The sequence below is a fragment of the Sinocyclocheilus rhinocerous genome, unplaced genomic scaffold (genome assembly GCF_001515625.1).
Source record: "Sinocyclocheilus rhinocerous isolate Xijiao unplaced genomic scaffold, SAMN03320098_v1.1 scaffold387, whole genome shotgun sequence".
Classification (NCBI taxonomy): Eukaryota; Metazoa; Chordata; class Actinopteri; order Cypriniformes; family Cyprinidae; genus Sinocyclocheilus; species Sinocyclocheilus rhinocerous.
In genome coordinates this window covers 2,783,324-2,805,902 of record NW_015651557.1, presented here as the reverse complement: position 1 = coordinate 2,805,902, position 22,579 = coordinate 2,783,324, and the positions used below count along the sequence as shown (strand labels likewise).

The 22,579-nt window shown below is 36.8% G+C and overlaps 2 protein-coding genes, 1 long non-coding RNA gene and 1 pseudogene across 5 annotated transcripts; 2 read left to right on the top strand and 2 right to left on the bottom strand.

Annotated features, from left to right (window-relative positions):
• Positions 1 to 703: 703 nt before the first annotated feature.
• Positions 704 to 3,129, bottom strand: LOC107713155 (uncharacterized). Of its 2 annotated transcripts, XR_001636867.1 has the most exons (4): positions 2,865 to 3,129; positions 2,107 to 2,154; positions 1,920 to 2,009; positions 704 to 844 (listed from the first exon to the last, which is right to left on the bottom strand). It is a non-coding gene; the product is annotated as an uncharacterized LOC107713155 (long non-coding RNA). The 2 variants fall into 2 exon arrangements; XR_001636866.1 differs by having other exon boundaries at positions 2,107 to 3,129.
• A 4,362-nt stretch (positions 3,130 to 7,491) lies between these two features.
• LOC107713207 (probable ATP-dependent RNA helicase DDX52) lies at positions 7,492 to 19,318 on the bottom strand. Of its 2 annotated transcripts, none has more exons than XM_016518658.1 (15): positions 19,193 to 19,318; positions 13,695 to 13,911; positions 13,476 to 13,609; positions 12,852 to 13,037; positions 12,609 to 12,752; positions 12,408 to 12,519; positions 11,745 to 11,817; positions 11,370 to 11,573; positions 11,068 to 11,158; positions 10,787 to 10,909; positions 9,490 to 9,640; positions 9,338 to 9,413; positions 9,155 to 9,226; positions 7,961 to 8,059; positions 7,492 to 7,723 (listed from the first exon to the last, which is right to left on the bottom strand). In XM_016518658.1, the coding sequence occupies exons 1-15, from the start codon at positions 19,277 to 19,279 to the stop codon at positions 7,660 to 7,662; spliced, it is 1,833 nt and encodes a 610-aa protein (XP_016374144.1). In that variant the 5' UTR covers positions 19,280 to 19,318; the 3' UTR covers positions 7,492 to 7,659. The 2 variants fall into 2 exon arrangements, with proteins under 2 accessions (XP_016374144.1, XP_016374145.1); XM_016518659.1 differs by having other exon boundaries at positions 13,476 to 13,606.
• Positions 14,178 to 15,930, top strand: LOC107713208 (zinc finger and BTB domain-containing protein 2-like). Its single transcript, XM_016518660.1, has 2 exons — positions 14,178 to 14,355; positions 14,443 to 15,930. The coding sequence occupies exons 1-2, from the start codon at positions 14,183 to 14,185 to the stop codon at positions 15,584 to 15,586; spliced, it is 1,317 nt and encodes a 438-aa protein (XP_016374146.1). The 5' UTR covers positions 14,178 to 14,182; the 3' UTR covers positions 15,587 to 15,930.
• Positions 19,319 to 22,180: 2,862 nt separating the features above from the next.
• Positions 22,181 to 22,579, top strand: part of LOC107713139 (toll-like receptor 13) — a 3,347-nt pseudogene continuing 2,948 nt past the window's right edge.

The following is a 22,579-nucleotide window of genomic DNA, read 5'->3' as shown; positions in this document are numbered from 1 at the left end:
CTGTTGTTACCCTGGCACAGCGTTTTCAAAGCACTCACGAAATGCCGAATTAAATCGCCAAAATGCGATGCAGCAACCTTCTTTTCAACATTGTCTTTTAAAAATCCATCACTTACCACTATCTTGCTCACTTTCTTTCCTATTTTTACTCTTCTCTGCACCAGACTGATAGTGCCGCACCGCTTTGACATAAGGGGGAGCCGGGGGTCTTGCGTAATTCGCGGGGCCCTACACAACTTGCGCAGTGAGCATATAGGGCCGATCGACTCTGGTTAAAATGTATTTCTTTTTAGGGTAAGGAGGACTGCTAATCTTTAAATGTAAAGTGTTTAATAATAAAATTTTGCTTGTGCGCTTAAAGTTCTAGGTCTAGCCTATTTATTGTCATCCCTGCAGCTAGTTATGGGTTTTCCAAAAACGAGTGAACTAGCCTGGCTGTATAAGTGATATTGGTAAGTGAGTCAATGAGGAGCATTAGCATCTAGAAAGTGGGCATTTCTCTGCTTCTTGTAGCCTTGTATTTTGTAGTGTACTCACTATGTGTGTAGGACAGTAGTGTACTGACAGTGTGGTTTGAAGGTCTAGTTTTGTGTAGGATGTTTAATTTTTACAGATTTCCTGCTCCTTTAATCAGGAACGGACATATTCATATTGACATATTCTAAGTCGCTCTAGACCTCTTGAAAGACACAGAAGACACAGATGATTGTAAAATGCCTTTATTTGAAGTATAAAGGTTGAGATGTTAAGGTCTTGGGGGGCATTTCTCTTTCTTATCTTCACTTGTCGTTACAACAGAACTGCTCTGACAGAGTTTTTCACCTCTAGAGAGAAGAACTGCCACCTGCAGAAGACAAAATAAATTTAAATATACTAAGTTGCTAGTCATTCAATTTTGAAGTGGAAGTAGTAAAGCATGCAGGGCTGGATTGGTAATCGGGCATACCGGGCATTTTCCCGGTGGGCCGACGCACTTAAGGGCGTGTGTTTGTTTTTTGCCAAGGACCATCACACAGGGACAGCGAGCAGCCAGTGGCCCATTGGTTTGTCTCCTATATTGACAGCGTAAACCAACCAATCACAATGCGCTATAGACGGAGCGATGAAGTACTTTGCTCTGCCTATATAAAGATCGCTTCACTCCAACTTCTTCTCGTCGGCTTTTCCCACGTTTTCACAGCAGCATTATCAAGAACAGGCTTGCTCTTCGGTGAGTGATGCTGGCCAAAGAGCCAGGCAGGAGGAGGAGAGGAGAGTAGTTGAATGGGATAAATTACATTTTTAAATATATTCAAATAGAAAACAGTTATTTTAAATAGTAAAAATATTTCAATTTTGCTGTATTTTGGATCAAATAAATGCAGGCTTGGTGAGCAGAAGAGACTTGTAAAAAAAATGTACTGTTCAAAAACTTGAGACTGGTAGTGTATATCATATATGTGACCCTGGACCACAAAACCAATCAATCAATCTGAAAGCTGAATAAATAAGCTTTCCATTGATGTATGGTTTGTTAGGATAGGACAATATTTGGCCGAGATGCAACTATTTGAAAATCTGGAATCTGAGGGTGCAAAAAAATGCAAATATTGAGAAAATCGCCTTTAAAGTTGTCCAAATGCAGTTCTTAGCAATGTATATTACTAATCAAAAATTAAGTTTTGATATATTTACAGTAGGAAATTTACAAAATATCTTCATGGAACATGACCTTTATTTGACATAAAAGAAAAATCGATAATTTTGACCCATAAAATGTTTTTTTTTTTGGCTATTGCTACAAATATACCCCAGCGACTTAAGACTGGTTTTGTGCTCCAGGGTCACAAATAATAATAAATGGTGGTGGGCCGCCTGGACCAAAAAATGCCTGGGACGATTTTTTGTCCCAGTCCAGCCCTGAAAGCATGTAAACCTACCAAGTGTTGTTTGTTCATGGCTAACGTCTCCCGGTCGTATATTATCACTCCACCCGATCCTTTAGGGTTTTCCACACACTGGACAGGGGTCTAAATATACAATTTCAGTTGTTCATGTCATTAATTACTTTTAAGAATTTACAAATATACATACATATACATACATTTCACAAACAAACACAAATACCTTCATTTGACCCATTGTTTGTTGATGGTGGAGGCAGAATATTGTACCCTGAAAACAAATGCAAATAAAACAGTAGTTAGCAGAACCATAGTGTGACTTATAAGGAAGTTTGACCATCGTAATGAAGATTTGAACTCCTCAAAAGAAGTCATATATGTTTAAACTGTATGTTTTATTATGACTCTGCCCTGAAGGCACTGAAAACCCACTTTTCAAGTGAACAAAAAAATTAATTATTCAGTTTACCGTATGCAATGACGATAGCTTATGGATTGGCGTTGTAGGTTTCCAGACAAGAACTTTAAACACTACACCACAAGCTGTATAAAGCATGTTTGATACTGTATGTGCGACAAAAAAACTGTAATATTCAAAAGGTCTCATTATAGGCCTCAATTTAAGTGGTTAAGCATCTTGACGGATGAACAAGTGCCCAAAACAAGAAGCCAACAAAGATTGCAACTAAAAATAAATAATAGTGAATAACAATAGCAGTAAGTTTAAGATTTTAGCCATTTATAGACTCTATAGACTAACCACAGATGCAACATGCAGCGATTTACAAAAAAAGGCTGCTAGGCTAACAGCCCGATGTAGTCACCTAAACGAAGCACTGCTGACATTGTTACGTGCTATAAAAGCTTCAGTAGTTACTGAATATTGTCAATATCTTCTTTAATAGTTATGATCGAGTAATAAAACTTGGAAATATGAACATATCATGCAATATTATTTCATAACGCAATATTTACACCCACCATGAGAACCGGGATTTTTCTTAACTAACAACAAGAGGGTGCGCCCTCTAACGAAGATCCTCCAAAGCCTAGCAACAAAAAATTATTACGAATAAAAATAAATGGCTATCAAAATAAAATTGTAATATAAATAAATAATAATTATGCCACTTTATAAATTAAACACATAATGTATAACTGTATAATAAATTTATAGTATATGATAATTATTTCTAGACAGAATCAGTAGGAGTCACAAAATCTTTCATTTCAACAACTAATATTGTCTAAGATTGTAATAGCACATTTATTACATGCCTATTAACAGGCTTTATAAATAAATAAATAAATATCCATAAAAGCAGATCAAGCAATTTGTTTCATTAAAACAAACTTATCTGTCACCTCCAGTCACAACCACATTTTGCTGCTGTCGTCATGTCTTGAATTTATAGAGGGTAGAGGTTTCCATCCTTTAGTTGCTCTTCAAGGGTCTTCTGAAGGTTCTTCCATGAGCTTTGGTCTCATAATCAACATGACAAATGTGAACATAGTTAATAAAAAAAAGGAACCTTGATTGATTGATTCATCAAATGAGGCATGTGGTGGTTTTCTAGCTAAGTGAAACTGTTTACAGGAATGCAAAAACAGGATGCAACAGTGATGAGAAACCAAACCCAACACCACAGCCCACTGAGCATGCAAATCATGTTAGCAGTTACTTCTCTGATAACTTCCCGGAAAGTAACATTTAATGTGCTTTTGATCTCCTTATAACAAATGCATCCCTAATTATAGGTTTATTACATATAATTATTTCATTTAAATGGCTAAAATCCATTTTCAACAGTCAAACAGCATGTTTCAAGCAGAGGGTGAAACTGAAAATATTGTATTTTTTTACTGTATTTTTTCATTGTATTGTATTTCCTTGAATTCAGACTCAGAGTAGATCCTATATTGTCTTACATGAGAAAAATGTAATCCAAACTTGCCAAAATGCTTTTGTAACTTAAAGAAGACTTCGGTGCAAAATATATATATTTTGTTTCTACCTGTGTATCTGTTGGGAGAGAAAAAAAGAGAAAAGTCAGCCGCTCATAAAAAAATGTGCATGATTGCTTGACTGTATCTTTTCTCAAACTTTGTGTCTTTATCGAAGTTAAACACAGAACTGAAACTTCAAAGGCCGCCTGTTTCTGCCTCAAGACTCAAGAGCTGCTAAATCAAGCTATATTGGAATTGAGTATGAACGTGTTAACAAACAATTTGGCCTTGTTTAAATGTGATGTTAAATTCTAACATAATATATTAAGCTGTAATGTTTGAATGTAAAGGCTAGTAAGCAACAACAGAGTATGTGGTTCTAAGACATGACATAGAATTATGTCACAATACTGGCATACTGTCTTGGTGCACATTTTTTTCATAGTCATAGTATTTTACATAGTCATTAGTACAGAAACCACAATTTGCAAATAACTTTTTAATAAGATATTTACAGACAATTTTTATAAACAGTTTTACACCTTTTTGGTCCATTTTGACCTGGGGCTTTACCACATGATGTTGTGTACGATGTTGTTTTTCTTGTGTAAATTGTAAAATGTAAAATATTGTTACTATTTTACAATTGTAAACTGTAAAATAGCAATAACATGGTAATAACACTGTAACAACAAATAGCATTCAATTTTGAAATATTTGTGCATTCACTTATTAATGATAAGTTACTGATCACAAACAATATGGTTTTAGTTGAGAAATATGATGTTATGACGGTTTCATAAGCTTACGTTCCACCAGGTCCAACTGGCCCCAGGAATGTAATGAAAACTCATTGGTTTAAAACATCCAGTATATTCTGATTGGCTGTTCTGCGATCACCTCACATTGCATTGAGGTGAGAACACAAAAAACTACTTAATGCTTGAAACTCAACATATGAATACAATATAATGACGAGATTGACATTTACATTCAAATGTAAATGTAATTGAGAAATGAAAGTCTGAGCTGCATCAGTTTGTGTCAAGTATATAAGCCAGAGATTGACATCTAACCTGCACCAGTGTTTAAAAATGAAAACACTGGTATCATACGAAAAAAGTCTCAAATAATGCCATTCTGGTCCTGGGCTCGTATTCTTAAAGCTTCTAAGAATCCTTTCAGAGAGCTCTTAATTTAGCTTTAAAAATTCTAACTATGAATCTTAGCTTAAGAGTGATTCAGGACCAGTCTGAGAGCAACTCAGAGCAAGGAAAAGACGAAAACTTCATCTTAGTGAGGAGGCGGGGCTGACACTGTTGCTAGGTATGACACATTCTTTTGAAGACTGTGATTGGTTGTCCAAGAAGAAAAAAAAGAGCACTTTTAAATAGGGCCTATCTTTTCTTATTTACTCACACACACACACACACACACACAGCACTGTATGTATATATATATATACAAATATATATATATGTAAGCAAAAACAGAGCATAAGGTTTAAGACAAGACATTATGAATTATGTCACAGTATTGGCCTACTGTCTTGCTACACACTCTTGTGGGGACTTTCCCTAAAAGCCCCCAAAAAATGTTTTCTTTTTAGATATAAACAATTTTTCTAAACACATTTTTACACCTTTCTGGTCCAAATGGAGGCATTTTCTTTTTCTTTCTTTTTTTAAGTACTCAGATTATATATGTTTATATTTCACATGTTGCACATATGTTCACAAAACCAGTCATAAGGGTAATGAGGCATCTGAATTATGAAATTCTGGATTTTTCTTTTTTGCCATGTTTTGCCAAGAAAGGAAAAAGTCATACATGTTTGGAATATTAGGAGTGAAAAGTTAATGCAAGTATTGTTTTCTGTAATTTATATTGGTACTAATGCATTTCATGTAATGCATTTTGCACTCAGATTTTTTTTTTATTAATAAATGTTTCACTGTCCGATTTGCACAGTAATTGGGTTTTTTTTTTTTTTTGGTGCTGCTGAATGTCTCTTTGGTTCAAGATATGTCTGTCTATTTAATTTTCTCATCATGTTTAAATGGGTTGTCAGCATTCTTACCTGCGATACATATTTCCTACTAAAACAGTAAATGAAATCATATGGAAGGGCTTGTCCCCTTTTAAATAGCCAATAGCCATTGCTTACAGCCACGAGACATGATTTTCTAAAGTGCTACTGCTTTTAGTTGGTAGATTGTACACTATAACCAAAAATGTGGGGTTTTATAGCACACAATGACAGTGATTTCTATCTTTAAAACTTTTAACATGTGGGATGTAGAGAGCTTTGTACTGAACAGAATTATGTGTACCCCTGCAGACAAAGCAGTCATCAATATTTTTGTTTTTGTCCAAGAAGAAAACGTGAATTTTAAACGTGTTAAACATTTATTCAGTAATTTTTTAGCAGTGTATTCACATTACAAATAGCAGCAGACAATAACGCTGTAAACAAAATGCAACTGCATTTTTTTACATTTAAACAATTTCACCTTGTTTAAATGTAATCATCAATAGCATATTACATTTAGCTGTAACGTTTGAATGTAAAGGCTAGTAAGCAAAAACAGAGCATAAGGTTTAAGACAAGACATTATGAATTATGTCACAGTATTGGCGTACTGTCTTGCTACACACTCTTGTGGGGACTTTCCCTAAAAGCCCCCAAAAAAATGTTTTCTTTTTAGATATAAACAATTTTTCTAAACACATTTTTACACCTTTCTGGTCCAAATGGAGGCATTTTCTTTTTCTTTCTTTTTTTAAGTACTCAGATTATATATGTTTATATTTCACATGTTGCACATATGTTCACAAAACCAGTCATAAGGGTAAATTTTTTTTAATTGAGATTTATGCATAATCTGAAAGCTGGAATCTGAGGGTGTAAAAATATGTAAACATTTAGAAAATCGCATTTAAAGTTGTCCAAATTAAGTTCTTAGCAATGCATATTACTAATCAAAAATTACGTTTTGATATATTCATGGTAGGACATTCACAAGATATATTCATGGAACATGATCTTTATTTAATATCCTAATTATTTTTGGCATAAAAGGAAAAGCGATAATTTTGACCCATAGCATATTGCTACAAATATACCCGTGCTACTTATGACTGGTTTTGTGGTCCAGGGTCACATATATATCTTCTCATTCACAACTTCAGTTTATATAAAACAAAAAATTCGTAATTTTTTATTAATAAAAAACGGCAAATGTATTAATATGGTAATAACACTGTAACGACTAATACGTTTGTGCAATCAATTATTAATAAGTTACTGATAACATGCAATGTGGTTTTAGTTGAGAAATATTATGTTATGACTGTTTAATAAACTTATGTTTCACCGGGTCCAAATGGCCCCAGGAATGTAATGAAAACTCATTTGCCTAACACCCCACAACATCCAGTATATTCTGATTGGCTGTTTTGTGATCATCTCACATGGCACTGAGGTGAAAACACAAAAAAACTACTTGATGCTTGAAACTCAACATACCATGCACACAATACAATGACGAGATGTAAACCAGAGATTGACATTACGAGTCTGACCTGCACCAGTGTTTAAAAGCCTATCGCTTTTGATTAAAACAAATCATTAAACAGACCCTCTTTCAGTTTATGGTGGTATTGTTTTATGGAATGTAAAATGGAACAGCATTATCAAGCTCTGTTCCAACTGTTGATTGTCATAATAACAAGATCTTCACACAGTCTGGTCAACATTCACTTTATTAGAGACAATAATATGGATAGAAAAAAATAGCAGTCTGTACAACACTCTCAATGTGCCACATCAGCTGTTAGAAATGACTTCTGATGCGTCGCCCTTTGCTTTTGCTTCAGCTTTTCTTTTTCTCCTGAAATTAAACAGTGAAGATGTAGTGAAGTTAAACTACGATGAGAAACCACCATTATGATTAAGTCGATTAAATATTGCAATACAAAATTAAACTGTTAAAGAGTTTAAAATGATAGATGTTAAAACTATGAATTAATTGTCAATAAAAAGTCTGAAATAATGCGATTCTGGTCCTGTTTTTTTTTTAAATGCCGTGAGGTGTGTCCGGCTATCTGCACTGGGATCCAGAACAAACCTTTTTCTCTTGCCGGGCTTTTTCTCAAAGAGAATGCGTGGAGTCGTGCGAATAGTTGACCGTCTGGGGGGTTTTGTTGCAAGCTGCCGTTTCAATTTGCTGTAGGGAGAAAAATTAGAGGTCTTAAGCCACGTTCATGCTACAAGCAACACGCAACAACAAAGCGACACAATCCCATTCATTTCAATGGAGAGCTGGCGATTTTCTGGCAACACGAGCGATAGTGACCGGATGGGGCGTGTCCAGCGATCCAACAAAGTTCAGAATCCTTCAACTTTATGCAAATGAAGAGCGACTTTTGGGAGCGACAGCCAACAGGAAAGAAGACGGCAGAGCTCATGTGATCGTTCTCCTCTCAGCCGTAGATAAACATACGCAATGGAAGAAATTAGGCTCCGTTTCTCATTCATTTTTGTTTGTATGAACGGATTTAATTTCGATTATATTTAGTCTTTTGCCTCCAAAATGTTAGTACTTAGCGGCAAGTAGGCATGGGCCGGTATGAGATTCTGACGGTATGATAACCTTAGATTTAAAAAAAATATCACGGTATCACGGTATTGCGATTACAGCTCTAAAATATGTTATTTTTAAATGTCTAGGTAAAAAAAACACTTTTGTTTCCACTGAACACATTTTATTTTTAAGAAACATAGAGAACATTTTGGAACAGTAAACATGTCAGGCTAAATAATTAGAAAAAATAATTAAATTCTTCTTAATTAAATGCAGTCACTTAAGTGAGCCTAAACCTGCAGCTCAACAATAATCAGAACATGAATAAATTCTTTTCTGTAAAAAAAACATCCCTATAAATGAAAAAAATGCAGTCACTTAAGTGAGTCTACAAACCGCGGTATACCTTGAAACCGGTTATCGTCCCATGCCTAGTGGCAAGAAACCTGATTCGCTGCCAAGGCAACCAGTAGTGAGAACGCCCACTAGCAGCCTCATCGCCAGCCCCTGGAGACATGCAGCGACAAAAGTCGCTCTAGTGTGAACGCAGCTTTACATTGTGACATTTGATAGCAACACTAGTCTCCAGAAAGCATTTTACACATCTAAACATGCTAGACTTTATCTCCAAACCACAGTATTGAACAAGCAACTATGCCTGACTGATTAAGAAAAAAAAATTATGAAAGTTATGGTATAATAATATAACTGCTGTATAATATAACTGTGTAACCTCACCTTTTGATTTTCTTTAAACCGATCATGTAGTCAGGGACAGGACATCCAGCCTTCTTTATGACAGTCGCAATGCTTATACATAACAAAAAAATAAGTGAGCAGAGGCACATGCATTCAGGATTAGAAAGGGATCTCCATTAAATTTCAGGCAATACTATAATAGTTGTAGAGTGCTGTTACTACCTGCGAAGGAGAGGTTTGTCATCCTCTGTGAAGAAAGTTATTGCCTTTCCTTTGTGTCCTGCTCTTCCAGTTCGTCCTATAGAGAAAACAAAGCAGCAAGCTTAGTATAATAAGGATAGACAACATGAATTAATAAGCTACAACAGACTAACCGATGCGGTGGATGTATTCCACAGCAGTGGTAGGGAAGTCGTAGTTGATAACCAGGTTGATGCCCTTGAAGTCAATACCACGGGCCATGAGAGCAGTGCAGATCAGCACCCAGATCTTCCCCGAACGGAAACTGCTCACAACATTGTCCCTCTAATGAGAGAGACAAAGAGAGACAAATTAAAAGAAAATGATGTATTATACCTTATACAGGATTATGTGGAATCGGTTCAACACTGCAGCTGGAATTGCTTGCCAGTTCAGCGCTTAACAGGGTAAGGATCCGTCTCGGCACGTTTAAGAGAAGTTGGACTGAAAGCGCACTCTGCAGTGACCAAACCTCTCATTAGCAGAAATGTTTTACTTTACATGTAATGAATCTAGAATATATGAAAGTTTTACTAAAAGTTACAAAAAAATTAACTTTTCACGATATTCTAATTTTTTGAGATGCACCTGTATAATGTAAATATTTTTGAGTTACAGGATTTTTTTGTAATACAGCTATGTTTTAATTATCCAACAGTGCTGTTTTTAAGTCACTTATTTGTATGGTAGGGTACAAAGTTGTTAAAACATAAATAAGCCCTTGGAAACTCTATAACAAACCATACTATGTTTGAGCAGCAAATATAAGTCAAAAGAGCTCTCACAAAAGCTCTAAAGAAATAGTTTTAAGTTCTGTTTGAAATGTGAAGATCAATGTTTTATGGAGTGATGTGACCAAACTGGAACTTTTTGGACCCATAAATCTGCGGTATGTCTGGTATAAAAAAAGGCAAAGTTTATGAGCAGAACAACACCATCTCCATGGTCAAACATGGAGGTGGACCAGTCTTGTTATGGGGATGCATTGCTGCAGGAAGTGGAAATCTTGAATGTAGAGATTTGGATTCTTTGAAGTATCATTCCATTTTGACAAAGATTGTGATGTTTTGGGTGAATAGACTGAAGCTCATGATGATTAGTGGATTTTCCAAAAGGACAATCATCCCAAAGCTGACATTCAAATCTACTAAAGCTTGGGATTGGTCGTAGAATGTTCTAGAATGGCCTGTTTGGTTTCCAGATTCCAGAAGAAAGGTCTCAGAAGCTTGTAAGCACTTTGAGATAACGTTCATTGGAGGTTATAAAGAATACAAGATTCTCCACAAAATTTTACATATGGGGGTTGAATAATTTTGAATGTTTAGAGCCAATTAGATTTTTTCCCGTTTTTAGCAACTTTACGTCCTCAAATCCTTTTTTAATGAATGATTAATGGTGTTATTTTAAAGATAATCTGGTACTGTTGTTAACCTGCTGTTGTGTGCGATCCGCATGGATCACATCGACGTTTATTCCCTCGTACACCAGCTCATGGAACAGCTCTCGGGCACGGCCAATAGACTGAACAAACACCAACACTGGCGGCAGAAATCCCTGGAAGAAAATGATGGACGTTATGGCAATTTCAGTGCTAAAAACTCACTTCTCCTTATAAGGCATCTCAATTATGAAATTCTGGATTTGAAATTTTAGATTTTTAATTTGAAATTATATTTTCTCATGAGAATGACTAAAGTGAGAACTTCACAGACCTGCTTTATAAGGTTTCTCATAGCAAGTAGCTTTCCATTTTCTGAACCCACAAACAGAAGCTGCTGCTCCACAGTCTCGGCTGCAGAGTTCCTGTGGACGGAGAAAGCCAGGTAAATTAATTTCAATTTAATTTAATTTTAAAAATTTTAATTACTTAAATTTAAGTAAAATTTGTATTTAATTTATTGATCCTATTGTTGTTTTTAAAAGGTTACACCTAAAATAGCAATAATTTTATACAACAAAATAAAAATTAATCTTGTCACATGAAACAACTCAAGTAACATGAGTGTTTCGATACCTGGGTCCAATGTTGACACAGACGAGGTTGTCTAGGTTTAGTTTGCACCATTGCTCTACATCTGTGGCAAAGGTTGCACTGAAGAGAACCCGGCGGATTTTAGGAGAACTGCAGGCCAAGAAGATAGTGGCAAGCTGTTCTCTGAAACCAGTCTTGCCATCCTCAAAGAGCTTATCAGATTCATCCACCACCAGCCACTCCACACTACAGACAGTAAAACACATTTAGACTGGAGACAGAAGCTACTGATTTCCTGTGTATGATGGTGAACATGACACAATCTGGAAGTTCTTTGATGAAAACACGTAATTTATACTTTAATGTATTTTCTTGAAGAGAAATGTTCAGATATGAGAGTTTTTGCAAATCACTCACCTGCTTAAGTTGATAGCAGGAGGGTCTTGATTTAGTAAATATATCAATCTGTTAGGAGTCGTCACCAATATATCTGGAAAACAAAAGTATTAAGAATAAGACAGTGAGTGAATCACTCTAAAACAGCAGTTCTCAATTTTTTGTAACCCCACAATGCCTGCAAACACCCATCAGAAACATAATTATGCTAAACACTCAAGGATCTCAAAGCAACATCCTAACTCATTGTTATTTTCAGTTCACCTTTGCATCCACTGCATTAAATACAGTAATACTGTGAAATCTTTTTAAAATGTAAAATAACGGTTTTCTATTGTAAAATGCAATTAATTCCTATGACGGCAAAGTTGAATCAACTACTCCAGTCTACAGTGTCACATGATCCTTTAGAAATCATTTTAATATGCTGATTTGACGCTCAAGTAACATTTCTTATTATCAAAGTCAAAAACGGTTTTGCTGCTTTTCATGGAAATCATTATACATTGTTTTCAGGATTCTTAGATGAATGTAATGTTCAAAAGAAAATGTATTTGAAATATTTTTGTAACATTATAAATGTATTTACTGCCATTTTTTAATCAGTTCATCCTTGCTGAATAAAAATAATTATTATTTATTTTAAAAAAAATTAATAAGTAAATATACATATACATCACATACCAAATTTCTTTGCTGTCTTGGGCCCATATTTTTTCACAGCTTCAACTCCTTTATTGAGCATGTGAACTCTGAAGCCCACTCCTTCTGACAGTTTGAGCAACTCTCTGTGAGTCTAGAGAAAAAATGAGGATGCTAGGCTTTACTGCATTCTGTAGGCCAGTCTTACAGTAATAATCAGCACGAGGTGGGCTGAAGGTTTACCTGAGTGGCGAGCTCTCTGGTGGGGGAGATGATGAGGGCTCTGAAACCCTTATTAAGGGGCTGGCGAAGGTGGGCCAGCAGGGGCAGACAGAAGGCCATAGTCTTACCAGAGCCTGTAGGAGCAGATGCCAGGATCTCCCTTTTCTAAAACAAGCACATCCATGATGGGATCAAAACACTTAACTAAGTGAGGATCAGGAAAACACACACACTTATATCTGATGCGACAGAAACGTGTCATACAAGCATCATGAGAGGAATGGCCTGCATCTGTATGGGTGTGGGGGTTTGGAAACCCGCTGCCTTGATGTTTTGAACAATTCGTGGGTCCAGATCATACTCCTTCTGCAGCTCTTCAAAAGTGGAAATAGGATCTGGAATGTCTGTCCCGTGCACGTTAATCCGATTTTGGTGCCGTATCCGATTCACCTAAAACACACAATCAATAATGTAAGAAAAACCATCTGTTTGTTTTCCCCAAGTTGAAATTAGATCCATGTAGATACATAAATGTCAATTCGAACACTGTGCCATAACACAAATCACCCAAATACCATATCAGTTACTGGCTGGTATTACATATTCCTATTTTATGAGTATCTTTCAGTAAGGCCTATTTAATTGTGCACATTTATTTCCTCTATTTTTATATTTAAAATTCTTTCTCATTCACCTAACTCTCAATTTAGGCTAATATTTAAAAACACTAATAATTCAATAACCCTGGCCATAACATGAAAATAATTATTAGCATTGGCCAGAATTGATAACATCCCCAGATCTTATCATGTGAAATTACACAAGAATATTCAAGTGTGGCCAATCGAAATGAAAAGTGGTGTGAAAAGCAATAACAACTCTTTGTACCTTCTCCTGATGAAGCTGCTTTAGTCTTTTTAAGGAGGGCTTGTCTTTAGACTCCTTCTTGGGGTCGTTCACCTTTTCTTGGGATGACATCCATTGGATCCCCTCTCCCTCGCTCTTCTCAGGCTCTGCATCTGCTTCAGGACAGTAAGGAGAAAGAACTGTTTGAAAAATGTAAACACTGAATTGCTAGCAATCAGAAAATATTGAAAGATGACTTGCCATCGGTTTTTATCTTAGCTCCTTTCTTTTTCTTTCGTGCTGTCTTCACTGGCTCAGTCCATTTCCGTTTCCCAGAGGCCTGCTCTTCATCACTCCCTTCTTCACCATCATCTTCACTTAGTCTGGACTCCAGAGACGTGTTCTCTTGCGTCTCTTTGCCAAAAAAGCTGATTCCAGCCAGCTGATTTGAGCTGTCCTTGCTGTGAGACTTCACTACCTGAGAGGAGTTACACAAGAATTAAAGGGGTCATATGATGCAATTTCATTTTTTCCTTTCTCTTTGGAGTGTTACAAGCTCTTGGTGCATAAAGAAGATCTGTAAATTTGCAAAGACTAAAGTCTCAAATCCAAAGAGATATTCTTTATAAAAGTTAAGAGTCAGCCACACCTACCTAAAACGGCTCGTTCGAACACGCCCCCACATATCTACCTAACTGTGTGGGAAGATTTGTGTGTGTGTGTGTGTGTGTGTGTTTAGGTGGAAAAAAATGGACTTGGCCCATCATGGTCTCGTTCTCCTTAAGCGCCTCAATGCTCAGAGAGAGTTTGGTTTTCTCTGTGACTGTACTGTGGCCATCGGGGATGTTCTTTTCAAAGCCCACAAAGCCGTTCTTGCAGCGTTCTCAAACTACTTCCGTATGCTGTTCATCCATCAAGACAGGTACTACGAACGTGATTGCAAAAAAGTTCTTTGTTCACATTTGCAGTACTCTGTTTTTAAATGATTCTTTATGCTTCTCTTTTGCAGTAACTGTGTTCGACTGAGGCCTTCAGACATACAAGCAGATATCTTCAGCTACCTGCTAAACTTAATGTACACTGGAAAATTCACCACACAGCCCATTGACCCTCTTCGCCTTGAGCAAGGTGTAAAATTCCTGCATGCCTACCCTTTATTACAGGAGGCAAGTCTTCTTATAAACCCTGAGTCCCAGTGTGTACCTTTGACAAACTTGCTTTATGGAATACAGATACCTGATCAGGCATACAGCCGGCCTGAAAGAAATACAGCATGCAAGGATGGCATTTATGCTAAAAACTCTGAAAACGTTAACCGCAAATTTTTGGAAATTTCTGATATGGATTACAGATCTCCACAACCTGTCGGCATAGAGTCACCCACCCAGAATCCTGCAGCCACAATGGTCCGACACCTCACATATGGCATAATGAGTAAGAGTGCTTCCTCCAGAAAGCATTACACCTGTAATTATTGTGGAATCCATTTTAACCAGAGGTGCAAGTTGAAGGAACATCTCCTTGTCCACACCAACCAAGCAACTGAGCCGCAGATGTTGTCTATGCAAAATGGTCACACTATTGAGCTTGAAGTTCAGGATATGGAAGAGGACCATTTGCGTGCTGACAGTGATGTTATTAGTGATACCGATCAACAGGCATGGATGGAAGACACCCCGCCGCCCTCTGAAATGGCTGATATAGACAACCTGGAGGGCACCGAGATGGGTCGTGAAATGAAACGCAGAAAATTTGAGTGTCCGACCTGTGCTCGCAAGTTTATTCAGAAAAGTCACTGGCGTGAGCACATGTACATTCACACTGGAAAGCCATATAAGTGCAGTGCTTGCGGAAAGAACTTCTGCAGAGCCAATCAAGCTGCTCGACACGTTTGTCTGAGTCAGGACACAGACTCGCACATTATGGTCAACAAACAGAGTTTGGTTTTGTGTGGTGGAGAAGACAACAGTCAAGTGGAAGCTCTCTTTCAGTCTTCTGAAAGACCTTATAAATGTAGCATGTGTGCAGCACCTTTTGCAAGTCCTTCTGAGGTTCCCAAACATCAGTGTTTGACTGAGCGCGACACTGTACCATTGGCAGAAAATTCACTGGGGGAAAATCAAAAGAAGGACTTGGAGACAACTATTCCCTGAAGTAACCATTCCTTCTTGAAATGTCATGCTAAAGCAGTATTAGCTTATTGCCAGTATTTAACTATTTGTATGTTTGTGTTGTTATGAACTAAGAGATAAGTATTTTTTTAAGGCCCACTGCATTTTCATGTCTTTTTATCTATTGAAAGGTCATTTGTGAATTAGTTTGAAACGAATAAAATGCCAAAACTTAATATTTCCAATCAGAAACACTTCTGAGTTGCCTCGTTAAGTAATTCTACATTGCAAGTAGAAGAAAAAAACAGCATATTATGAGGCTGTCTTTCATCCATTCGCCAAAATAAAATAAAAACTGTACTAGCTTGCTGTATATCAACTTTTCATAAATTACAAGTCCAAAATTGGTAATGTTTCTTTTATTTAAATAAAACTTAAAATTATCATTTGTATTAAACCATACATTTTCAAATGTCGCAAAATCCAGGAACAACAATACACTTGTATTTAGTTGATTGTTAATATTGCAATTTCTTCAAAGATGCATAGTCTGTATAATCAAACAGTCTGTACATGTGGTTTCGGATACTTCTTGGCAATATATTAGAATAAGTAAAAAATGTGTTTTCAATCATGTCATGGCTTATTGTATCAGGCCAGACGCAAACCTCCGTAATACAGGCAAGGCAGGTTGTATAATATTAAAAATGCTCAACTGTGTAATGATCATATGCAGTACAGAGTGGTTTGATACTCATTTGATACTCATAGAACATTTATATATGTTAAGTGCTTCTCTGGGGAAAAAATAAAAAACTTATATGGGGAAAAGTCAGTAGTTGCAACATTAGATTGCATGCTTCAATTTTCATGCCAAAAATATAGCCACAAATATTTTCTAAGATTGGGTGTTTCTATAAATTAAAATTGTAAATTACAAATAAAAATATTCATAACAATGACATGGCAACAAAAATAAATCATGAGTTTGATAAGATTTTGACTTCTTTGTAAAAACAAATTAAACAATCTGTCATTTTCAGTCATTGACTACATCTGACTGAATACTGTCTAAATCTCTCATGATTGTGATTTGCTCATTACAGCTTTGGTAAAATGTACATCGTATTTAGAGTATAAAATAAATTTATCCTTGATGCATATCAAGAGGTATATGATGGTTCAAAATGAAATTACCCTTGATTTAGTAAATATCTTTAAATACCAGGAATTGCACATTCTACTATGACAATCATTTTCTTATGCTAAATATGCCAAATGGTCAAGATATAATGCATGTGTACAAAAGTTTTTTTTTTGTTTTTTTTTAGATATGTAACAACATGATATAATGTGGCATAAGCTTATGCTAATGTCTGAATAATGATAAAAACAATTAATTGACAAAAATCCTCAGTAAAAATATGACAAAATAGCTGCTTTTGAAGGGTTTTATATGTTGAAATATTTTCTGCATCAAAGTAAAATGTAAAAATGTAGTTAATGATCAAAAAACAGCCTCTCCACTGAATAACTACTGTTTTTGGTTTCACTTTTGCTTAAGGGAACTTTGATGCAATTTTACTTCTCAGTGGTTTGGTCATTTCTTTGTTGTCAGAAATGTGAATCCCAGCTGATTTTGTGCTGAGCACAGCCTCTTCCAGGTGTAAAATGTTCTGAATTTTCCTTGTTAAACTTGCACCTGAAATTATAGAATCAGTGTTATAATTTTTTTTTAAAGGGGTCATATGATGCGATTTTATTTTTTCCTTTCTCTTTGGAGTGTTACAAGCTCTTGGTGCATAAAGAAGATCTGTAAAGTTGCAAAGACTAAAGTCTCAAATCCAAAGAGATATTCTTTATAAAAGTTAAGAGTTAGCCACACCTACCTAAAACGGCTCGTTCTAACACGCCCCCACATATCTACCTCACTATGTGGGAAGATTTGCATAACGCCGCCCAAATGTTCACGCAAAGAAAGAAGGTGTAACTTTTATTCTCACTGTAGTATTGTTGCCGCTGCCGCCATGTCCTGAAGACGCTGTGTGCTTCGTTGTGAAAGCGAAGCTACTTTGTTTGGTCTTCCAAAAGAGGACGATATCCGCTTCGTCATGCCTAGAGCTGATCTGTGCTGGTCGCTGAGGGAATACATCAACTTAGTGCTGTGGATCGCCGGATCGGCCCTCACCGTTTTCACCGCTCCTTCGCCGGGATCGCCGTTCTCGACCCCGCCGCCTCAGCTCACTCTTGCCCGGCTTCAGCTCAGGCTAAGCCGGGGCTTTCGCTCACGCTAGGCCGCTGTGTTTTTCGTTGTGAAAGCGAAACTACTTTGTTTGGTCTTCCAAAAGAGGACGATATCCGCTTCGTCATGCCTAGAGCTGATCTGTGCTGGTCGCTGAGGGAATACATCAACTTAGTGCTGTGGATCGCCGGATTGGCTTTCACCGTTTTCACCGCTCCTTTGCCGGGACCGCCGTTCTCGACCCCGCCGCCTCAGCTCACTCTTGCCCGGCTTCAGCTCAGGCTAAGCCGGGGCTTTCGCTCACGCTAGGCCGCTGTGTTTTTCGTTGTGAAAGCGAAGCTACTTTGTTTGGTCTTCCAAAAGAGGACGATATCCGCTTCGTTATGCCTAGATCTTGGTCGCTGAGGTCGCTGAGGAAATACATCAACTTAGTGCTGTGGATCGCCGGCACATTTTATGGAGGACATCCTGGGAGTCCTGGGAGAGTAACGTTAGACTAAAATGCCAGCAGTTCTGACTCACGTAAGTACGTTTTCTTTTATCATTTGCCACTGATGATTCAAACGCGAGTTTTGGGCAGTGTGGATTAACGTTAGCACTTGTTGTTTGTCATTTCTCTGATCACAAATGCAGACATGGTTTTATGTTTACGCGGCGCGATGCAACGCAACGCGTAAAAAGACAGTCATTATAATCAGTAATTATGTCCTCACTGGATGCAACGAATGCCTCGTTTGTAATGGGTTTTAATGTTGTCTCGTCGCTCCGGCCGGACAGGGCATCACAGTATGGTGAGGGGCGTAACATTTCCGTCTCACGCTTGAGGTATTCGGCCAATCACAACGCATTGGATAGCTGGCCAATCACAGCACACCTCGCTTTTTCAGACCGATGAGCTTTGTAAAAATCGACGCGTTTCAAAAAGGCGGGGCATAGAGGAGAAACAATAATGTACAGTATGTGGAAAATAATGCGGTTTTTTAACTTTAAACCGCATAAACACATTTCATTACACCAAATAATGTTCTTTTTAGCAGCATCATATGACCCCTTTAATAATGACCAACTTAGCATGTGTTTATTTGTAACACAAGAACAGTAGCAGCCATCCAGAATTCCTGTTTCTATAGGCTGTGCAACACAGTAACCAAACTAAAGATGTTTAAAACTTGGAAAATATCTATTATTATCTCATACTACTTGTTAATGCACTCTTTTAGCGTTATTTGGGTTTACTCGGATTAGCATTAGCACTTTAAGGAACATTCAATGGGAAATGGAAAAACACATGTTAGCCATGTGGCAGCATCTCAGGTCGTAAATTCACGTAGGCCTATTCACTGCGTTTTACGTAACAACAGCCTAACATACGTTAACTTTCTTATGTACTTTGCCGTACAACCTACCTTAAATCGCTCTGCATCTTTACCAAACCTTTTCAGATCAAACTTTGCTCCAGACCCAAGCTTTCTAAACAAGTCAAAGGCGTCCATTGAAACAGCGAAAAGACGTGACTAATCGATCTCCATTTTATGACCAGCACGCGGCTCTTGGCGTTCGATTATTACACCTTTTTTGTTTCCTTTGTCGTTCACTAGAGAGCGCAGTTTTTTTTAAAATCTCCTTTACATTTGACTTTTTCTTTTGCTTTTGTTGCCTATTCATAATAAATTTCGTGTAACAGGAATCAATATTAACCAAAACACAATAAATAAAATAAAATAAAATAAAAAATTGATGAGCACCAGATTTATTTCAGACATTTATGAATAAAAACGTTTTAGTAATAGTAAGCAAACTGGCAATATCTTGAATATGTCAGTTCTTATTATTAAGTTTAAAGGATAACATTAACAATACCAATAAATGTCGACATGCACAATTATTTTTTAAGAACACCTTGGATTTAACATTTTAGTGTGATTTTGTTATTCTATTCTTTTGTAGATCCTGCATATTGGATCCTAAGTATTAATTTAATACGGCTGAGGCACATTTTGTATGTCTAAATTATACTATATTTAAGATAAACAAACGTTGCCAGGCAACAAAACAAATACCTACACAAAAGATGTTGCAATACAAAGCAGAAATTTGTTGTAATGATCATCAAGATCTTTAAATTATTTATTGATGTAAGTGAGTGTAAGAGCATGAGCAAGAGAGAGTTTAAACACATTCCACAGCAATAAATCATTAACTAAAATCAAACTCTTCCTATGACAGAAGGAAATAGAGTAGTAGAGAGAACTACTTCTCTTGTGATTAAGATAAGGAATCTTACTGACTACTCTGTCTGTGTGGCTCAAGTTCACTTCAAGTTGGTCACATCCAAAGGAGAGCTAAAGCCTTTTCACAAAGAATGACAGCAGAACCATCCCATGATAGGATAGGAAGCAATCCAATAAGAAAACACAGAATCACACATACCTGTACAAAATGAAATGATAATATATGCTTTATGAATTACATGAGCAGAATCAGGTTAGGTTCATATGCCATAGGTATCTCATTAGGTGTGTTTATGAATGGGTTTTACTTCTGCTTTTTTCTCCGTCGGATTACTTCACTTCCTGTTATACATCATAAAACAAGACCAACCTGTTGTTTTCAAGGGTTTTAGCAGACAAGAACTAATAGAAGAGGTGAGTCTTTGTGAGTGAGTAAGATGTTTCATTTCTGTATATCGGCAACTACCATAGCAGGCATATTGTAAGTATTCTCTTTTAGTCTATTCTATATTACCCTTGATAGGAATGGATGAAAGCATTGATTTTAATTTAGACAATAACGATTTTGCTACATATTTATCACACACTGGCATGTTTTTGATAAAGGACTATAGTTTTCCTGACACAGAGGATTTCCTGAAGGGAAAGTTACTTGACTTGAGAACTATTAGATGTTTTACATTTTTCTGAACAAATATCTTGCAAACTGCTTTTTGCCTGTCTCTCTTCTGTAAAAATGCAGCAAACAGAAATTATTATTTTGCTCATGTTCATGTTGATGGAATGAAGTATGGCAGGTTGTGTTGCAATGTTTCTCTGTTATCTTTGTGAGAGGATCAGTTTGTCTTGTCATTTTATCATAACATCAGATTTTTGATATATCATTTAAAGGGTTAGTTCACCCAAAAATGAAAATTAGGCTGCGTTTTACTCACCCCCGAGGCATCCTAGGTGTATATGACTTTCTTCTTTCAGACGAATCCAGTTGGAGTTATATTAAAAATTGTCTTTGATCTTTCAAGCTGTTTAATGGCACACTCAGCGGGTGTTGCATTGCTTCAGTCCAAAAGAACTTAAATAAAAGCGCCCATCCATAAACAAAAGTGTCTCACACGGCTGCAGGGGGTGAACAAAGGCCTCCTCTAGCGAATCAATGCATTTTTGTAAGAAAAATATCCATATTCAAAAAGTAATAATCACTTTAATGTAGCTTGCGCCAACAGTTGTACACAGAAGCAGCTCCGGGAGCATGACGTATGAGGTCAGCGTTGCGCATGCGCTGGTGAGTCTCGTGAAAACCAACGTTTGTTTACAGGATCAAAGGAAGCAAAGTTTCCTTACTTTAGCAAAGGAAAACCAGTCTCCTCTTGGCTTATATCGAAATCCTCTGACATGCTTCTTTACAAATCCTCGTTTTGTACTTCTAATTCTTGACCGTTGTTTTGTTTTGTTCTCTCCGCTGTGTTTCCGCGTGTGTCACTTCTGAGCGGCACATGCGCAAAGCCGACCTCATACGTCATTCCCCCGGAACTGCTTCTGTTTACAACAGTGAGCGCAAGCTAGATTCAAGTGACTATTACATTTTGAATATGGATATTTTTCTTACAAAAACACATCGGTTCGCTACAGAAGGCCTTTGTTCACCCTCCCCGCAGCCGTGTGAGACATGTTTTTTTATGGATGGGCAATTTTTATTTAAGTTCTTTTGGACTGAAGCAATGCAACACCCGCTGAGTGGCATTTAACAGCTTGAAAGATCAAAGACAATTTTTTATATAACTCCGACTGGATTCGTCTGAAAGAAGAAAGTCATATACACCTAGGATGCCTCGGGGGTGAGTAAAACGCAGCCTAATTTTCATTTTTGGGTGAACTAACCCTTTAATCGATTGGAGGTTTATTCACCAATTCACTTCGGTATAATTTCTTATAATCATCTATGTAATAATAAACTTCTTTTTAATAATCTATACAAATTTATTAAAATAAATATATTAAAATGTATTAGATCTTTGCCTTTTTAATTTAGTGATTTAGAATTTTTTTATTTTATTTGTAGGAAATGAAAGTCAAACTGCTGGAATGCTGCAGGGCAAATGGCACAAAATAAATAAGTAAATAAATAAAAAATTCTAGGTGAATACAGTGCATTCCCAGTTTGACATGTAAAAAGAATCAAGAAAAAACATGGGAACACTAAAGCAAATCACATTATATATTGCCCTCTGTGGTTTCATTTCCCCATCTAGTGCATTTTCCTTAAAGGGGTCATATGATGCGATTTAAATTTTTCCTTTCTCTTTGGAGTGTTACAAGCTCTTGGTGCATAAAGAAGATCTGTAAAGTTGCAAAGACTAAAGTCTCAAATCCAAAGAGATATTCTTTATAAAAGTTAAGACTTGTCCACACCCTCCTAAAACGGCTCGTTCTAACACGCCCCAACATACCTACGTCACTATCTGGGAAGATTTGCATAACGCCGCCCAAATGCTCACGCAAAGAAAGAAGGCGTAACTTTATTGTTGCTGCCGCCGCCGCCATGTCGTGAAGACGCTGTGTGCT

Bases quoted from the DNA above. Each gene is read 5' to 3' on its own strand.
- LOC107713207 (XM_016518658.1), bottom strand. From the start codon at position 19,279: ATGGACGCCTTTGACTTGTTTAGAAAGCTTGGGTCTGGAGCAAAGTTT. The intron at 11,574-11,744 runs GTGAGTGATTTG...TACTGTCTGTAG, and splicing joins CCTGCTATCAACTTAAGCAG to TGTGGAGTGGCTGGTGGTGG. The intron at 9,227-9,337 runs GTAGTAACAGCA...GTTATGTATAAG, and splicing joins GACAAACCTCTCCTTCGCAG to CATTGCGACTGTCATAAAGA.
- LOC107713208 (XM_016518660.1), top strand. From the start codon at position 14,183: ATGGACTTGGCCCATCATGGTCTCGTTCTCCTTAAGCGCCTCAATGCT. The intron at 14,356-14,442 runs GTACTACGAACG...TCTCTTTTGCAG, and splicing joins CTGTTCATCCATCAAGACAG to TAACTGTGTTCGACTGAGGC.